The sequence below is a fragment of the Myxocyprinus asiaticus genome, chromosome 9, assembly GCF_019703515.2.
Source record: "Myxocyprinus asiaticus isolate MX2 ecotype Aquarium Trade chromosome 9, UBuf_Myxa_2, whole genome shotgun sequence".
Taxonomy (NCBI): domain Eukaryota; kingdom Metazoa; phylum Chordata; class Actinopteri; order Cypriniformes; family Catostomidae; genus Myxocyprinus; species Myxocyprinus asiaticus.
The window spans coordinates 8,225,861-8,245,586 of record NC_059352.1 but is presented as its reverse complement, the minus strand read 5'-3'; the positions used below and the strand labels follow the sequence as shown (position 1 = coordinate 8,245,586).

Below are 19,726 nucleotides of genomic sequence, written 5' to 3'. Positions count from 1 at the left end.
TTGTTGATGAGAGAGTTCAACGAAGAATGGACAGACTGGTTCGAGCTGACAGAAAGGCTACAGTAACTCAGATTTTAGTGAGCAGAATAGTATATCAAAATACACAACACATCAAACATTGAAGCGGATGGGCTACAACAGCAGAAGACCACATCGGGCACTTTAGTAGGACCATAGTGTTCCTAATAAAGTGCTTAGTAAGTGTATAGTGATTTACTATGCATAGCATGTGCAAGAAGGTTTAAGAATGTTTGGATAAAGGGCCTGGGTAGCTCAGAAAGTATTGATGCTGACTACCACCCCTGGAGTCACGAGTTCGAATCCAGGGTGTGATGAGTGACACCAGCCAGGTCTCCTAAGCAACCAAATTGGCCCGGTTGCTAGGGAGGGTAGAGTTACATGGGGTAACCTCCTCGTGGTCGCGATTAGTGGTTCTCGCTCTCAGTGTGGCGTGTGGTAAGTTGTGCATTGATCGCGGAGAGTAGCATGAGCTTCCACATGCTGTGAGTCTCTGCGGTGTTATGCACAGCGAGTCATGTCTCAGAAACAGAGGCAACTGAGACTTGTCCTCCACCACCTGGATTTAGGTGAGTAACCACGCCACCACGAGGACCTAGTAAGTAGTGGGAATTGGGCATTACAAATTGGGGAGAAAAGGGGATAAAAAAAAATGTAAAAATTTTTTTGGATAATGTAAAATAAATAGAAATTTGCAACATTTAAATATTGCACATTACATTCATTTGCATGGGAATGATGGGAAAAGGTTTGATGTCCCAATCTTTTCTCCCTAGATTTAAGACGGACAGAGAATATGTTAGCTGCAGCGATCATTTTTCCTGCACTGGCCAGTGGGCTAAATATATAAATATGACACTTGTGGAATGTGTCTCTCTTTGGCAGGGCGTTCCTGTTGCTCTTTTAATTGTGCTGAGGAAAGTAAAACTGTCTCCCAAGAACTTGTGTTCAACTGCCAAACTGATCATAAATTAACTGTCTTAGATGCTAGTACAGTGTGATCTAAAAGCTTGGAGGAAGATAAAGTCATTCGTGTTAATTCTTGGAATTGTAGATACTTAATCATTTCCTGACTGCTTTTGAGGCACAGACCTTACATTTCTGTTAATTATTTGTGTTTTATTTCTCTTGCAGGACATTCAGAGGGGCTTTATGATTATTAACAATTCTTAATCTGTGTAAAAGGCCCATTTCTAAGCATTAGCTCAGGAGAGGGACGCTTATTTGATATAGTCTCATCTTATAAACCTGAATATACTGTAGAGTGCGCAAGAGTCTTTTAAATGGTAAATCTCATTAAAACATATCCAGGCCACATTTTATCCCAAATAATAAGAAAAGAATGAAAAAAAATGCATAAAGAAAAAAAAGCCTGTTTTTAGGACCATTCATCATATATGCATTGTAAAAAAATTTCATGACAATTAAGCAAATTTCCCCCCACAATGCATCCAAATGTTTGACTTTTTACTCCTTAATTCTCAATAGTGATTCTTATTACAGTAGATTCTCATTACTGTTATCAGTGATAAAAAAAAATTATTCCGTTACAGTAATCTAATTACATTTTAGTCAAAAGTAGTGTAATACATTGCATTTTTCATTCTAGTAATCAGATACATTTACTGACTTTTTGTTAGGTTCATTACTTTTAAGTACATTACTTGGATTACATTTATTTCTAAATTAATAGAAATATAAAGAGTCCCCTAACGAGTGTGTGACAATGAACAAGGAGGGAACATCCATTACTTTGAATTTGTTGAGCAGAAAAACAAAAACTTTTCTCTGAAAATTGTTTCAGAAAGTAACTTAAAAGTAAAGTAATTAGTAATGTGATTACTTTTCATTGAATTAATCAGTAAAGTAATTTGATTACTATTTTATAGAAGTAATTAGGAACTTGAAGTGGATTACTATATTTGAGTAATTTACCCAACACTAAATGTACTGCAGTAATTTCTACTGTACTGTATTACAGTAAAAATACTTTTAATAGAATTTTTATTTAATCAGCTAAAATTAAAAGAAGGACAACAAATAGCCTGCTTACATTAAGTGTAAACACTTAACAGTTTAAATAATATATCACTGATTTTTCCACCCGCATTTCATTAAAGAGAAATGGGGATAAATATGTTTAAAGGAGCAATATGTAACGTTGACATCAAACGTTTAAAATGGGTACTGCAGTCCAATTTCAAAATATTGGAGCAAGTTGTCTCCCCCACCCCCTCCTCCCCAGACCCAAAGCTCACACGGGTTGCCAGGTTGAGGACATGCAACAGGAACGAGAAAACTGACAATAGCAAGCGATGAGCCTTACACTGTAAGTTGATCAGCTAATGTATACGTTTGCAATGTTTTTATTTTTTGCAAATTATAAACCAGCTCATGTGGATTTTTTTATAACTCTGTCTATGTTAGCTAGATGTACTGCTGGCTTCCAAGTCTGCAGCGTGCTGTGTTTGCCCGCTAACTTGTTACAAATCTGGCAACCCAGGGTGTCGAAATACTATTGGGAAATGGGCAGTGGGTGGGATCACACAGGCCAAAACACAAACAGAAATTCAGAATCAGAATCAGAATGAGCTTTATTGCCAAGTATGCTTACACATACAAGGAATTTGTCTTGGTGACAGGAGCTTCCAGTGTACAACAATACAAAAACAATATAAGAACAGCAGCAAGACACAGATAATAATAAAAAATAAAAAATAGTTATACACATACTTACATACACACAGACACACACATACATACATACACACATACACATACGTAGTGCAATCTAATACAGATCAGTTATCTGTTATGTACAGTGCAAATACAAATCAGTTATGTACAGTACAAACGTTTTTGTTTTTTTTCCCAGAGGAATGAAATGGCAGAAGAGGTTGGATGTGTTGGATAAATATAAAAAAGACTAAACTGTGTATTGCACATAGTTATTGCTCAATGGGGCAATTTAACTGTTCATGAGATGGATAGCCTGAGGGAAAAACTGTTCCTGTGCCTGAGGGTTCTGGTGTTAAGAGCTCTGAAGCGTCGGCCAGAAGGCAACAGTTCAAAAAGGTAATGGGCAGGGTGAGTGGGGTCCAGAGTGATTTTTCCAGCCTTTTTCCTCACTCTGGAAGTGTATAGTTCTTGAAGAGGGAGCAGGAGGCAACCAATAATCCTCTCAGCAGTCCGAACTGTCCTTTGTAGTCTTCTGATGTCTGATTTCGTAGCTGAACCAAACCAGACAGTTATTGAAGTGCAGAGGACAGACTCAATGACTGCTGAGTAGAACTGTATCAGCAGCACCTGTGGCAGGTTGAACTTCCTCAACTGGCGAAGGAAGTATGGGCCTCTGCTGGGCCTTTTTCACAATTGAGTCAATGTGTGTCTCCCACTTCAGGTCCTGTGAGATGGTAGTGCCCAGGAACCTGAATGACTCCACTGCTGCCACAGTGCTGTTTAGAATGGTGAGGGGGGGTCAGTGTTGGGGTGTTCCTCCTAAAGTCCACAATCATCTCCACCATTTTGAGCGTGTTCAGCTCAAGGTTGTTTTGACTGCACCAGACAGCCAGCTGTTCAACCTCCCTTCTGTATGCAGACTCATCATCATCTCGGATGAGGCCGATGACAGTGGTGTCATCTGCAATCTTCAGGAACTTGACAGAGGGGTCCTTGGCGATGCAGTCATTGGTGTAGAAGGAGAAGAGTAGTGGGGAGAGCACACATCCCTGGGGGGCACCAGTGCTGATTGTACAGGTGCTGGAAGTGAGTTTCCCCTGTCTCACAAGCTGCTGCCTGTCTGTCAAAAAGCTGGTAATCCACTGACAGATAGACATGGGAACAGAGAGTTGGTGTAATTTATTCTGGAGTATAGCTGGGATGATGGTGTTGAAAGCCAAACTGAAGTCCACAAAAAGGACCCTTGCATATGTCCCTGATCTGTCCAGATGTTGCAGGATATGATGCAATCCTATGTTGACTGCATCATTCACAGACCTGTTTGCTCAATAAGAAAATTGAAGGGGATCTAGAAAGGGTCCAGTGATGTTCTTCAGGAGGGCCAACACCAGTCTCTCAAATTATTTCATGACCACAGACGTCAGGGCAACAGGTCTGTAATCATTAAGTCCTGTGATTTTTGGTTTCTTTGGGACAGGAATAATGATTGAGCGTTTGAAGCAGCATGAGTACTTACACTGCTCCAGTGATCTATTGAAGATCTGTGTGAAGATGGGGGCCAGCTGGTTAGCACAGGATCGAAGACGCGCTGGTGAGACGCCATCTGGGCCTGAAGCTTTCCTCATCTTTTGTTTCCAAAAAACGCAGCTCACATCATCTTCACAGATCTTAAGTGCAGGTTGAGTAGCAGGAGGGGGGAGGAGGGGGGTTGCAGGAGGTGTTGGTGTTTGTGTGAAGTGAAGGTTAGAGTGGGTGTGGGGTGTGAGATTGGGCCTTTCAAATCTGCAGTAGAACACATTCAGGTTGTCAGCCAGTTGTTGGTCCACCACAGGGTTGGGGGAAGGAGTCCTGTAATTTGTGAGTTGTTTCATGCCACTCCACACTGATGCAGGGTCGTTAGCTAAAAACTTGTTTTTCAGCTTCTCAGATTATCTTATTTAGTCACTCTGATTTCCTTGTTCAGTGTGTTCCTGGCCTGATTGTACAAGACTTTATCCCCACCCCTGTAAGCATCCTCTTTGGCCTGACGAAGCTGCCTGAGTTCTGCTGTAAACCACGGTTTGTCGTTGTTGAACTTTAAATAAGTCCTAGTAGGAATGCACATATCCTCACAGAAACTGATATATGATGTAACAGTATCTGTGAGCTCGTCCAGGTCTGTGGCTGCAGCCTCAAAAACACTCCAATCCGTGCAATCGAAGCAGGCTTGTAGTTCCCGCTCTGCTTCATTGGTCCATTTCTTTACAGTCCTTACTACTGGCTTTGTTGATTTTAATTTCTGCCTGTAGGTTGGAAGAAGATGAACCAGACAGTGATCAGAGAGTCCCAAAGCTGCTCTAGGGACAGAGCGATATGCATCCTTTATTGTTGTGTAGCAGTGATCCAGTATGTTCCTGTCTCTGGTGGGGCATGTAATGTGCTGTTGGTATTTGGGCAGTTTACGTGTGAGATTTGCTTTGTTAAAATCCCCAAGAATAATAATAACTAAGTCCGAGTATTGTTGTTCTATGTCTGTGATTTGATCAGCCAGCTGTTGCAGCGCCGCATTCAAACACTTTTGGCGCGATATACACACTCGTTTTGTTAGGAAGAGAGCGGAGATTCACAAGATGAATGCTTGGCAGTGCTGTTCGAAAGCCACGCCGACGGAGCTTGACCAGCGTGCCTGCTCGTCTCCCTCACCTGCGTCTCATAGTGCGTTTAAACAACACAGTCGCGCCTCCAACTAAAATGTCCTGCAAAACGTCTGAATATTCAAAAACCGGGAAAAGACTGTCTGGTATAAGCTGTCGAATGTTCAGCAGTTCGTCTCTGGTAAAACTGACTGGAAAAAGATTACTAAACACAGGACAAACAAACAAAAACAACAAAACAATAGGAGCGCTCCACATCGAGGCGGCCATCAGTGGCGCCATCATGATGTTTTGAAATTCCGGCCCTGAACTGATATTTCAAAGTAGAATATACTGGCTGTAGCATTGTTTTCGGAGAAGCCAGTATTTCAACTTAGCATGTTTGCTAAATCTCTGATAACATATTATGATAATTGTATGCTTTAGTACAGTAAATATATTACATATTGCACCTTTAATAGTCATAAACAGAATGTCTCGAAAATTTTAATGGTCCTGAAATTGGCTTAATATTCTTCAAGCAAACTATCTATATTTTTTATTGATATATTTAGATTTTAGGGTGGAATTTGGACCCTAAAACCTGGACATGTCCTAGACGATTAGCACATTCATAATTAGCATTTTTTTTTTTAAAAAAACGCATATGATAATATTTCTTATCAATAATGTACCACGTGCAGTATAAGGACCTGTTAAGGCACACGCAAAGGTTGCCTTCACATATGTTAATATGGCATGTAGCCCTGCAGAGTTACCATCATAACCGTTTCATAACCTGCTACAAGACAGATGACCTATAAAAATCAAATGTCTTTAATACCACCCCACCCACCCTCATACAACTTCTCACATCAGTCGCCTCTACTGAGTACTTACTGCAGGGGCAGTGACGTCACAGATAGCCTCTCTGTCTCTCTCTCTCTCGTCCCTTCCTGCTGCATCACAACAGTCGCGAGTGGATCGTGTGACACTGTAAGCTACTTCCACGGCTGTGTGGAGTTTTTCTGCTAACAAATGAAATAGAATTTCTCTTTGACAACGTCCAGAGTGAACTCCGTCACCGTCAGTCACAGCGGACGTCAGAATAAACGGCATTTAGCGTTTGAAGCAGCACACCGGAGGAGAGATGGCTAGGCCAGAGCAGGTCCTGCTGCTAGAACCTCAGTTCGAACTGAGGTTCCGAGGTGAGTGACAGACTGACACCGCCACGTACAGCTATAACACTGACACGAGTGGAGGACGGACGTGGGGTGTGTGTTTTGGTGGGGAAGGAGGTGGTAAGATCGGGGTTTACGCTAGGCCTCAGTCCTTATAATAAGTACAGTATGGGAGGGGGCGCGTTAGCCTCCTTGCAGACTCATTAGAATGACATCAAATGCCCTTCACGTCAGAGAATGGCGGGTAAAATAGCTGCTGGTTACCACAGAGAGCCCGAGACTGATTAGCACGTTAGCTCGAGTTAGTCCGGTTTAGGCCTTGACATTGGTGGGCTGGTCACCTGTGCTAATTCGGTTAGTATGAAGCTTGTCAGCGTACCTTGATAGTGACCAGGAAGTCCTGGACACTAAGAATAAAGGTTTGTTTAGTTCTTGTAACACTATTCCTTTACCATGGACCTTGACACTTTAAAGGCAGTAGTGACGAACTAAATAGACATTGATTTGCTATTTATAACAATTCTATGGGACATTATATGAAACAGTTGCCTTTTAGTGCCATAGATTGTGATTTTTAAAGTAAATGAAAAAAGACAGGGGCATTAAATTGCAGTGTGCTATCAAGATAAATGTCTCAATCTTTTGTTATTAACAATTTTTATTGATTCCATTTATAAGACAAAAAATACGGGATCAATTATATACATTAAACTCCTCCCCCGAACATTCCCCCCACCCGACACAAACACGCACTACAATTAGAACATAACGTTTAAAAAATATTTTTAAAAAAAGTATACTTTCAAAAAACAAGAATGCACCTACACATCTAAACTAGAAATCCCTCTCCACTGCCCCTCCCCGAGAACCCTCCAAAAAAGCCAAATATTCACCCCACTTCCTATCAAACAAATCCCATTTCCCCAGCCTTCTAAAAATCACCTCCTCAAATGCTGCCACCCGCCCATCTCCCCGCACCACTCCCGAAATGAGGGTGCCCCATCTGACTTCCATCCACTGAGGATAATTTGTCTGCCGATCATAAATCCGGCTAGGACCCAACCTTTTAAATGACTATCCCCAATATTAATGACCGCCCCATCACCTAAGATACAGAGTCTGGGGCAAAATGAAAATTGAGTGTCCAATACGTCGCACATAAAGCTCTGAACCCTCAACCAAAATTCTTGGATCTTAACACATCCCCAAAAAACATGAGTTATGTCCCTGTCTTCTGATTGGCATCACCAGCAGGTGGGTGTGTCTTTAAGACCAAGCCTATACAATCTATAGGGTGTCCAACAGACTCGATGTAAAATCTTAAATTGCATCAGATGCACCCTTGCATCTCTAGATGTAGACTTGATGTTTTTTAGAATCCTAGCCCACACTCCCTCCTCCATAAATGTCTTAATCTTAACCCTTTCCTCTGCATGAGTGATTAATAAGGGAAATAAAATCTTAATGTTTCCTTTTTCTTCAAAACATGATCATACTGTAAATATATCCTCCTGAGACACGAGCATAAATGACATGTGCCTTTTCCATTTCCCTTTTTGATTTGAAACTAGTAGCACCTTATAAACATGAATAATAATAATAATCTAGAGAAAAAGTTTTTCTAAAAATTGTTGGCAACATATGTGGACAGCTGGACTAACTCGTGACATTTTAAATAATACCAAGCTATAGAAAGTCAGATTTTTTTTTTTTTTTTTTTAATGAAATGATTTATGATATTTCCAGGAGTGTTGATCATTCATGCTTTTGAGATGTTACAGACATTACTTCAGAACTTAGCATAATTAATTCTGATTCACAGTATTGGCCAGCATCATCCAATCACTGCCAAATGTGTTAAAATTACACATTATAAATTCTGAATCTATGTACTGACTACCATTATCCCATGTCTGCCAAACACATTGAGTGGTTCAAACATCATCTGCAGCCTGAAACTGAACTTTTGATAGAAAGTTTGCATTGAATGCACTTAGCTGCACAGAGAGCTATAGGATGCTCCTTGCTCCCTATTTAGTGAATGACTAGCTCATATAAAGCCTCTGAAAGTGACATTTTTCAGCTTTTGGGTGAACCCATTGATTCTCAATGTGATAATGCACAGTAACTATAGGATTTCTAAGGAAAAAAAATGCACCTTAAGTACACATTAGTGTACACCGTGTTTAGCAGAGTGGTGTTTTTTGATAAATCGTTCAAATTTTAAAAATGGCTTATCGGATGAAACTAGAGACTCTTTAGATTTAAACAGGTTTCAATGTAAAAACTTAATTAGGTTTCTTACCAAATGTAGTTTTGTTGGCGTTTCTCCCAAAGACAATCTCCGCTGCGATTGGTGCCATGTTGTTTTGTCACATGTCTCTGTGCGTCAGTTTAACCCTTTACTGAGAACACAGAGTCTCCTGAACTGAGATCAGTCAGTTTAAATTAATTTTTAAATTATGCGTTGTATATAGCGAAACCAAAATACAATGTCCACGCTGTATATAAATACACTGATCAGCCACAACATTAAAACCACCTGCCTAATATTGTGTAGGTCCCCCTCATGCCACCAAAACAGCACCAACCCGCATCTCAGAATAGCATTCTGAGATTATAGTCTTCTCACCACAATTGTACAGAGCGGTTATCTGAGTTACCATAGACTTTGTCAGTTTGAACCAGTCTGGCCATTCTCTTTTGACTTCTCTCATCAACAAGGCGTTGCCATCCACAGAACTACCGCTCACTGGATGTTTTTTGTTTTTGGCACCATTCAGAGTAAATTCTAGAGACTGTTGTGTGTGAAAATCCCAGGAGATCAGCAGTTACAGAAATACTCAAACCATCACATCTGCCACCAACAATCATGCCATGCCCCAAATCATTGAGATCACATTTTTCCCCCATTCTGATGGTTGATGTGAATATTAACTGAAGCTCTTGACCCATATCTGCATGATTTTATGCACTGCCTGCTGCCACATGATTGGCTGATTAGATAATCGCATGGATGATTGTTGGTGCCAGACGGGCTGGTTTGAGTATTTCTGTAACTGTTGATCTCCTGGGATTTTCACACACAACAGTCTCTAGAGTTTACTCAGAATGGTGCCAAAAACAAAAAACATCCAGTGAGCAGCAGTTCTGCAGATGGAAGTGCTTTAAGGCTGCAACAAACAAAATTTTTTCAATTGATTAATTTATTGATTATTTTTTCCTGATTAGTCGATTAATCCTTTGGTTAACTTGCCAATAAATAACCGTAACTTCTGCCATTAATCTTTCAACGTTTTATCCAAAAATGTTCTCAAATAAATTATGTATTTTTTTATGTTGGGAATTTATTATATGTAAAGTGCCAAGAATTAAAAGGCATGTATCAGTAAAAATATGGAAAGAATCTTGCACACAGCTTTGCCTCTTCCTGAGACACAGAAAGACACACAATGGCTAGTGCCAGTTGTAATCAGAAATGCACTAGTATTATTTATTTGCAAAATGTTGCTTACACCGACTTAGAGCATAACCTTAAAGTAAATCTACATAGTTTAGTGTCATAGGTCTATATGCGCATAAACAAACAGCTTACAACTTGCAAATGCACTGGAAAGCAACGTTGCCATACTAGCCATTAGCAACTGCTCTAGGGAGTCTTCGTTGTGTTTTTGTGTGAAACATGACAGATAAGGAGGCAACGACGACTCCCAGGCATTGGCTACCAACCAACAATCCGACAGATCTCACTGTAATTGTCCAAATATACTTGCGCTGCTTTCTCTTCGTTTTGAGGTCGGAGAGCCCCAGGATGTTTTCTTTTGAGATGCTCGTGCATAGCATTTGTGCTACTGTGGTAGGCCATTTCACTTTTACAAAGCATGCAGAGCACCATTTTATTAGGTCTCTGTTTAAAGAATTCCCACACTTTTGATGATCGGGTTCAAGCTTTTTGGGATAAAGTCTCATTTTCAGCATGCCCGGAAGCCGGAGCTGCCATCATTGGGATGAACATAAACAGCAAATCGTAGTTTTTACACGTTTCGGCCCTAAAATGCCTTGTTGATGAGAGGTCAGCAGAGAATGGCCAGACTGGTTCGATCTGACAGAAAGGCAACGGTAACTCAGATAACCACTCTACAATTGTTGTGAGCAGAATAGCACCTCAGAATGCACAAAACGTTGAACCTTGAGGCGGATGGGCTACAACAGCAGAAGCTTGCATTAGCTTATTATCATTATTATAAGTCATTCTCACACTCAGTGCACACTGTATATGAGAAACTCAAATGGCACCTGTATTGTAAAATCATAAATAAGCCCTGTAGGAAAACAAGCTTTTTTTCATGTTGAGAAGCAAACTAATGTTTAAAAGTAGCTGACGGATAATTATTATGTGGCCATTTTGACATCCTCTGTGACTGTGAGAACTAGAGCTTTCAGTTGTTGTTGTTGTCGTCGTCATTATTATTATTGTATTGTTGATTGTGACATAGTCTCTGGCTCACTGTTTAGCAGACCAGTAGGTGTTTTAAAATAGAGGGTGGTTCAACTACTAAAGTCTTGTTCACACCAGCAGCCTGTGAGGGAACATTAGACTCTTGGCTCTGGGAAATATATTCTGTTGCCAAATAACACTGCATGTCTTTTGGTCTCCCTGATGTATTTATATTATGGTCAAAATACTCATCTGTCTAACTGTTTAAGCAAGTGGTTCCTGTCTAAAACCTGTCTTATGTTAGAGATAAGTCACCTAAGCCAAACTGCTGTTTTGTGGTTTATATTCTCTCTAGGAATCCTAAATTGAAAGGAACAGCTCAAAACCCCTCAACTTTTTGGAACACAGTCAGACAAAAGTGTCTGGCACCTATTTTTACATGCCTTGCTTGATCTTGGCTTATCAATAGCCAAACTTTTCATAAGCATTGATTTTCCAAGCTAATTAGTGTGCATCATGCAAGGATCCATTGTGCTTTTTTTTTTTAATAGCTTATTTTCCTTGTCTGGTAATCCTGCCTGTTGAGCAATACTGTGATATACTGTAACTTTAAAAAAAAATTAACAATTAAAAAATTGAGGAAGATAAGCTGTTTAACTGTGGAGCATCTCTAGCTTTACAATACTTATTTAAAATTGGCTTAAAGGGATAGTTCACCAAAAATTGACTCACCCTTATGTTGTTCTTTCGTTCTGTCTATTGTCTCCTTTTGTGTTTCATGGAAGAACGTCATACAGGTTTGGAACATCATGAGGGTGAGTAAAGGAGGACAAAATTTTGGGGGGCTTTTCATGAGTAAGCACTAGTAGGGATGCATCAAAATGTTCAGCTGAAAATGGCATCAAATGCTGTTTTCGATTTTCAGCCAGAAGAGATAAAAAAAGGCAGACAAACTTGGCCAAATATTCGAACAGAAACATAAAAACTCTGGAGAAAAAGCATTGTTTATGTTACACATTAAAGTCCACATCCCCAGAAGTGAAGTAATCGCTCTCTTGGTCATTAGTGCATTAATAAAAAGCATTTTCCAGTGCTTTGGTATTTTGTGTTATTGTGTGTCATGGTATTTACTGTCATGCTCCAATGTGACAATAAAGAAACATAGAAGCACCTGTAGTCCTTGTGACTAGTTCCTTATATTCAAGATCTCTTGAAGCCATATAATCAGGGTTTGAAATTAACTTTTTGTTTCTTGAAGGTCACTAGCCTCTCACCATTTTCACTAGCCAAAAACCCCACCACACAAAAAGTAATAAAGGTAACTAATTTAAATCTGTGGTTCTCAAACCTGGAGGCCCCCCAACACTACACATTTTGGATATCTCCCAAATTAAAACACACCTGATTCAACTCATCAGCTCGTTAGTGGAGACTCCAAGACCTGAATTGGTCATAGGGATGCACCGAAATTTCGGCTGCCAAAAATTGCATTTTCGGTTTTCGTCCAAAAGAGAGAAAAAGCCGAAAATATATGCCACCCTGCCCCTCAGTGCTCAGATTTCACTCTCGATCGATCTAGCCATTATCACGGCGCTACCCAGCAAAGGCCGATCTTGTCAGCGGTGTGGAAATACTTAAAAGTTTCTGATAAGGATATCAAATTTGCGATCTGGTGCCGAAGCACTTTTCCACGACAGGTTTGATACACCACCTGAAAACACGACATCGAATTCAAAATGCTGAGTACAGCATAACAACAACAACAACGCTTAAAAGTACCCCAATTAGCACACCAACACCATCGGTTGCCACAGTCTTTGAAAAGGCTAAGAAATTTGCAAATGATCGTGCCAAAGCACGTGGCATTACAGAGAAAATAATGGAATTCATTGCCTTAGATGACCAGCCATTCTCTGATGTGGAGGACATTGGATTTCGTAGGCTCATACAACATATTGAGCCGCGTTACACGCTGCCAAGCAGACGCTATTTTGCAGAAACCTATCTACCTGAAATGTTTGACCATGTTGCAAAACACTTTCATGAGCTCATGACCACAGACATCCCAGCTCTAAGTTTTACCCCAGATGTTTGGAGCTCAGACGTAAGTCCAACCAGCATGCTTAGCTTAACAGCGCAGTAGATAGATGCTCATTCTAAATTGCAAAACATTTTGCTTAACGCACACGAGTTTGTGGGGTCACACGCTGCAGCCGCGATATCTGATGCTTTAGCTACCATGCTTGACACTTGGTACATCGACAAATCTAAAGTGCATCTGATTGTCAGGGATAATGCATGGAACATGGCAAAGGCTATGGAGGACAGTGGACTCAATAGCATACCGTGCATGGCACATACGCTGCAGTTGGCTGAGAATGAGGGAGTGCTGAGTCAGCGCAGCATATTAGAAATAACAGCATCGGTGAGAAAAATCGTGGGTCACTTTAAGCATTCTCCGCTTGCTTATTCCCGATTACAAGCTTTGCAAATACAGTTTGGAATGCCATCCAAACGACTGCAGCAAGATGTAGCCACTCGCTGGAACAGTACGTACTACTATGTCAGAAAAGGGAGATATACAAAATGTGCAGTGTTGGGGGGCCTCCAGGAACAGGGTTGAGAACTACTGATTTAAGTCACCTTTAGAATATCTTAAGGCAAATATGACCAGATAGAACAGGAGGAACATTTGTCAATATTTTGTCCATAATTCATGGAATTTTTAACCCCTTCATTCTAAATGGTACTTGCCATGAAAGTTTAAAATTGTTCTACCATTGTTTAACAGTGGCATTTGTAATACAAAGGCCATTACCACATGTAAGACCAGGGATGGCTCCACATTACTGTTGATAGACTTTTCTAAAGAATAGTCTATAGTATTTCTTAGGAAAAAAACGATTAGCCGCAACACATTTAGAAAACTTTAACTTTCACGGTTGTAATAAAAATAGTCTAATAGATTCGCCCTTATAGATTTAATATGATTCTGTTCAAGTAACCAGTTAGTGTTACTGCAGTAAAAAGAAAAATATATTATTAAGGATGAATGTGTATTTTAAAAACTGATGATATTTGTCTCCTCTTTATCTCGTCAGTGCTGTTTATAATGTATGGGCTGTCTAGCAGTTTGAGAGGTTTGACTTCCACCATATAGTGCTTTATGATAGGGATGGGCATTTTTGAGTAATTTTGTAGTTGAGAAACTGTAACCCACAAAAAACAAGTACTCGATTACTCGTAAGTTAAAATGCACTTTAAAAATAACATGTATGACATGTCCGTGAATCTTATTGTTTTATTCACAAACGTTACCAAGAAAGTTTTTTCTTCAACAAACTATGCTTTTCTTTTGGGAAAATTTTTTAATTATATAAAATCTAAGTCTATTTAAAGGCCATCACATTTTTCATAATTTCACGTTATTATTCAGAAAAACAAGTGGTGAAAGTTGGCTTTTTATGAAAAGCACTCTGCCGGAGTTCAGAGATTTAACACACATAGACCCATTCTGGTCTGATCAGCTTCTGAGTTCGCATATCATTTTCTTTCCACCAATAAAAGCTGATCCTCGCCTGTTGGTTTGCATGACTCCCAACAAGAACCGAATACAAATAGAGTAGAATCCACACACATCCACAGCACCCCAGTGAACTCAATTGTAACTGCAAGATTTGGTGAGGGATTCGTAGGGAAAACAGTGTAATTCAGGGCTTCTAATGGCAGGCAAATACGTAAAGGAAAATTAATTTGCGATAATTGTGTTTTTAATACTTGAGTAGCTGGTGCACAGATGGCCGTGTACATTATGAGAGGCATATTTAGTGCTTAAAGCGCTAAACGAGAGATGAATACATTTAAATTTGCTTTGTCAGGCGACTTGGAGCTGCTGCCCTTCACAGAATTTTCAATGCAGGAAAAACCTAGACTTTCAAGCTACATATATATTTGTATATATCTGAATCAACAACTTTAATCAATAGTTTTATACTTGTCCATAATTTTTTATTTGATTACGTAATTCGCAATGCTTCATAGGTTTGTAGTTCATTCCCTCATTGAAGATGTTAAGTACACAATCTTGTACTTTTGTCTTTTTGTCTGATTTTCAATAGTTTTTTTGCTTAAAATCAAAGTTTACAATGTGTGATTGACCTCGGAGCTGGTTGTTTTTGTTCAGGGCTCCGCCCCCTATAAAACAATGCATTGAAACTCAGTGATGCTCTCAAGTAACAGTTAACCTCAAGCAGCATTAACCCAACTGCCTAGACATGCCACTTTATATTTAAAACGTCTGAATCTGAGACTAGTCAGTGGAGTGCAGGAAGTAGGCCCAGCCAATAATAGGTACACATTTTACAACAATTAAGTGTGATTTTGGGAAGTATAAAAGGTGGTTTGATCCCTCTGTGATTCCAAGGCAATCTGAACAGTTGTACTAATGAGGTAAAGCTGTTAAAATATTGTGACGTCTCTTTGATTTATCAGGGCTGTACCTTTTTGGCCCGTTCCATCCATTTAGAATAACCACTACCTTGATCTGCGCGGCAAAATTACATAAGTGCTCATTGGTTCAAACCTTGGATAACTGAATTATTATAATGATCATGAAACAGGCCTGTAATAAATATGTTGAAGGGCTATAAAGCCGGGTGTAAATGAAAGACAGATGTTAAAATGCAGAGTTGGAAAGAGAAGCCACATCTGCACACGTACGGATGCCAAGTATCTCTCCATAGAGATGAGCGCTGTATCACTGCAGACAGATGTGTCAGGTATTTCCGAGCTGTACAAAAGTCACGCAGAATCACTCGGCACTTTCCCTCCTTTGTATCTTGTTTGGCAGGAAAACCTATTCAATGCCAAATGTTGTACACAAGCTCAAGCTGACTTTGAAGGTCAAGTTTAAAATCCAAAACTGAAAATTCTGTCATTTACTCACCTCTTGTTGTTTCAAATTCATAACTTTCTATTTTACATGGAACAAAATATTAGTATAAGATGTTAGAAAGTATGTTGGGCTTAGTCACCATTCATATTCATTGCATCTTTTTTCCATACATTGAAAATGAATGATGACTAAGGTAAGCATTTTGCCTTACATCTCCTTTTGTGTTCCAAGGAAGAAAGGCCGTCAAACTGGTTCGGAACAACATGAGGGTGAGTAAATGATCACATAAATATTTGGGTGAACTATCCCTTTAATATCTTAAAGGTTTTTACTTTTATAATATATATATATATTGTAAATCTGTATGCATTAATGCTGCCTTCAAGTCCTTCTGAGAAAATCCTACTTTTGAGTTTGGAAATCATAATTACGATGTGATTTGCAGTCAAGTGAATTTTGGTCGAGTGCAACAATGGCCTTCTTCTCTTTTTTTTTAGCTGCCTTGTTTCCGAAAGTATTTTCCTCATTCATTTTTTCCATAGGGATTTCATAAAATCCTTAATAAAAGAGATCTAAGACATGAACCAAACCAACCAGCTCCGAGGTGAATCACAATAATCTAACCTTTGATTTGAAGTAAAAAAAAAAAAAAGTTTTGAAAATCAGACAAAAAGACAAGGGTACAAGGCTGACAAGAGAATGAACTACAATCCCATAAAGCATTGCAAATGACATAATTAAAAGCAATAGCAAAATACAAAACTATTTCTGCGATCAATAGTTGACTGAAATTAACACAGTTAATGAAGTATCTTTATTTTTTTCCCTTTCTAAAACATCAATGTTTTTCCCCTCTTCCTGTGGATAAAATTGCCATAAATAAATTTCCAGGAAGTCCACACTCAGCTTGACTGCTCATCCTAGCACAGAAATTAATTGTGTGGAGCAGTGCACGCTTATTCATTACGCGCAACGCATTTCCCGGGCATAAACACGGAAGCAGATTTACTGTACTTAGAATGGAGACTTCACTCGCAAGTGGTGAGCCAGGTGTGGGAGAGATACGAGCATGCTGACGGATCTCTTTACATCACAAGAAAACTCTCATTTACTGTCATCTGAAACTGTCAGAGTCAAAACCGCGTGAGAAAGACCCAGCGTGTGCCTGGTAGGGACTAAACGGCAGCCAGAGAAAATAATTGAGATTTTAAACTTCAGCAAATTAAACTTCAGCATTCAGTTTGTCTGTTTGTATAGTGTAATGCATTGGCAATGTACACCTGAGTTTATCTTGCCAATAAAGCTTGATATGAATTTAATCTGGCAATTTGATCCTGTAATTAAAAAAATCAATACAGCATGTCTATTGATTTTATAGCATTTATACATATACATTTATCAAAGATTTATACCTTTAAAAATGAGTCTGATTAACTCTATCTGCAAATCCAATAATGTTTTAAATATTCTGAATAATTAAAATAAATAATGACTAACCAATTTCTTGAAAATTCTTTGAGACAAAATATAAAGTAAATATATTTATGATTATATTTGAATGTTTGTTTTAATGTACCATGATTAATCACGATTTTATCACAGAAAACTGTCCGATTAATTCGTTAAAAATTTCGAATGGATTCACAGCCCTAAAAACTATTGATTATAAAGTTGATTATAAGTATAGAAACAATATATTTAAATTTTAGCGCAAAATATTCAAATATGTGCAAACACCCCCAATGCCCCATGGAAAATCCTTTTTCTTTTCCCAAGTCCCAAGTTTTTTAATTGACTGAGTTCGTCTTGTTGCTGTTAGGCACTTTGTATTGATCGGCGGTGTCATATATACCTAACGAAAGTCATACCGAGAAAAGAGTGATACCCCTTTGCATGACACATGCTTTGCAATTACTTATTCCCTAATTGTATCAGTTGCTCTATAAAGGCCTGTATAAATGAAGTGCTTTTGATCAGGATAGTCCATTGTTGGGTCTGGTGCTATCTTTTATCTCGCTTTTAAGGTTTTATGGGGCAAGATGCTTAGTTTGTCTTCGTCTCCACAACTTAAACAATGTAAAGGCTCAAACGATATAAGGCTCACTATGGGTTTCAAGTGTCACACCCTCTCGATAATTTAATTGATGAGGTGTTGCATACTTGATGTTTGGAGCTGCCTTATCACAAAGGGTGATGGATGTTTGAGAGACCGAACAAGCATTTATGTTTCACGTTTAAAGCCAACATGAAATCAAAATTGACCCTATTTACTTTCTAAATGTTCTTGGACGTAACGTTCAGGTTTGCCTCCTTGCTGGTATGGAATGCCCACTTTTCACTTTGCAGATGTAAAATGGGTTGCAAATGCTGTTTCATGTTGACTTTAAGCATACAAATTCAGAATAAAGACAGTTTTGAGAACAAGACATGAAAATTATGTAGACCAAATCGTACCGAACATATGTAAGGAAAAATTCACCTTTGACCTTCTCATAACCTTTTAGATATGTATCTGTTTTTCCTGTTTGAACAGAGACTGCTTCACCACAAAGAGGAGTCCATATAATTCACCATTCAAAACTTTCAATATAGTGTCGCACCATATGTTACCCACTTCTCAGATAAAATCTCTTTACCCACAGCAAACTCTGGTATTATGCTTGGGCTTCAGGAATTATTGTGTTTCTAAAAACGTTTTTAGAATATCATTGAATTTTTTTTGTCCAGGACTGTCATGCCATATCAGCTTTTATGTTCTTCAGTTCGTTCTGATTAGAAATGTTTGAAATTTCTGTTTGTAAAACACTGTTTGATTAACTATATAAACACTTAATTATAGACGACCCACTTATTTTATCCATGTATGACATCTTGGACATGTATAACTTCCGTTTTATGTCCTCCCATGGTTTGAAAACCTCTCCATCGTCAATATTCCAGTTTAGCCAAGTAGTCATGAACTCTCTTTCAAACACTGGTGAGCTGCCTATCTAGGACTCAACAGAGCTACGGTCTTCCTGATGGGTTCTTTCTGACAACAGAAATTGTCTTCAGATCCGCACACTTCGTTCATCACCACAAATGTTTTAATTGTTTAATGTTGTGACATGGACCAATTGGCATTTGCCTGAATGCCATGTTGCAGAATAAATGCATTTCATGAATAATACTTCAATTCGTGAGATTTATTAAGGAGAGATGTGCTATTACATTTCCCAAGCGATTTTCACCAGGTGGACAATTTTGCACAGGCAAGCACCAATAACATTTTCTCTCTCTCTCTCTCTCTCTCTCTCTCTCTCTCTCTCTCTCTCTCTGTGTTTCAGGTCCATTTACAGATGTGGTCACCACCACCCTAAAGCTTGCTAATCCTACAGACAGAAATGTGTGCTTTAAAGTAAAGACAACTGCACCGCGCCGATACTGTGTGCGGCCAAACAGCGGAGTGATTGATGCTGGAACCTCGATCAACGTCTCGGGTAAACACACCTAATTTGCCTGTCTTCTTGATGTTCTTCACAATAAAGAAGCTTTTAAAGCTGTTTTATAAATACAAGCTTTATAGATACAAATACTTATGAAAAAAAAAAAACTCCATGTAACAAAGGGTTCACTGCAGTAGTTAAAAGAAAACTGTTGAGTAGCTTTTAACAATTTGTGCCAAATTAGCACTTTGCTATCCAATGATTTGTAAAGAACAGTCAAAGCTTAAAAATGAAAGCTTTGCAGATTTAATAAGTTCTTCTGTTTTCAAACTGTCAAAATGTGGGTTAAAAATGTATCAGTGTCTACCTAAGTGCATATTCTCTTTATCACATTGATTGAATAGATTTATCTCATACAGTATTACATTTCTAGGAATGCACAAAATAGTAAAAGGTTATCAATATATTTTGTGTGTGTG

The 19,726-nt window shown here is 38.9% G+C and overlaps 1 protein-coding gene across 3 annotated transcripts in view; it reads left to right on the top strand.

The window, feature by feature from the left end:
* Positions 1-6,226: 6,226 nt before the first annotated feature.
* vapb (VAMP (vesicle-associated membrane protein)-associated protein B and C) overlaps positions 6,227-19,726 on the top strand; it is a 30,022-nt gene continuing 16,522 nt past the window's right edge. For 2 of the 3 annotated variants that reach the window (XR_007898076.1, XM_051706506.1), the window contains exons 1-2: positions 6,230-6,517; positions 19,149-19,301. Coding sequence is in view for 2 of the 3 variants with exons in the window: in XM_051706506.1 (XP_051562466.1) it covers positions 6,460-6,517; positions 19,149-19,301 (211 nt within the window). In the remaining variant the exon portion in view is untranslated. Of the gene's footprint in view, positions 6,518-19,148; positions 19,302-19,726 lie in introns of all 3 variants that reach the window. The other variant, XM_051706507.1, reaches the window with a different exon arrangement.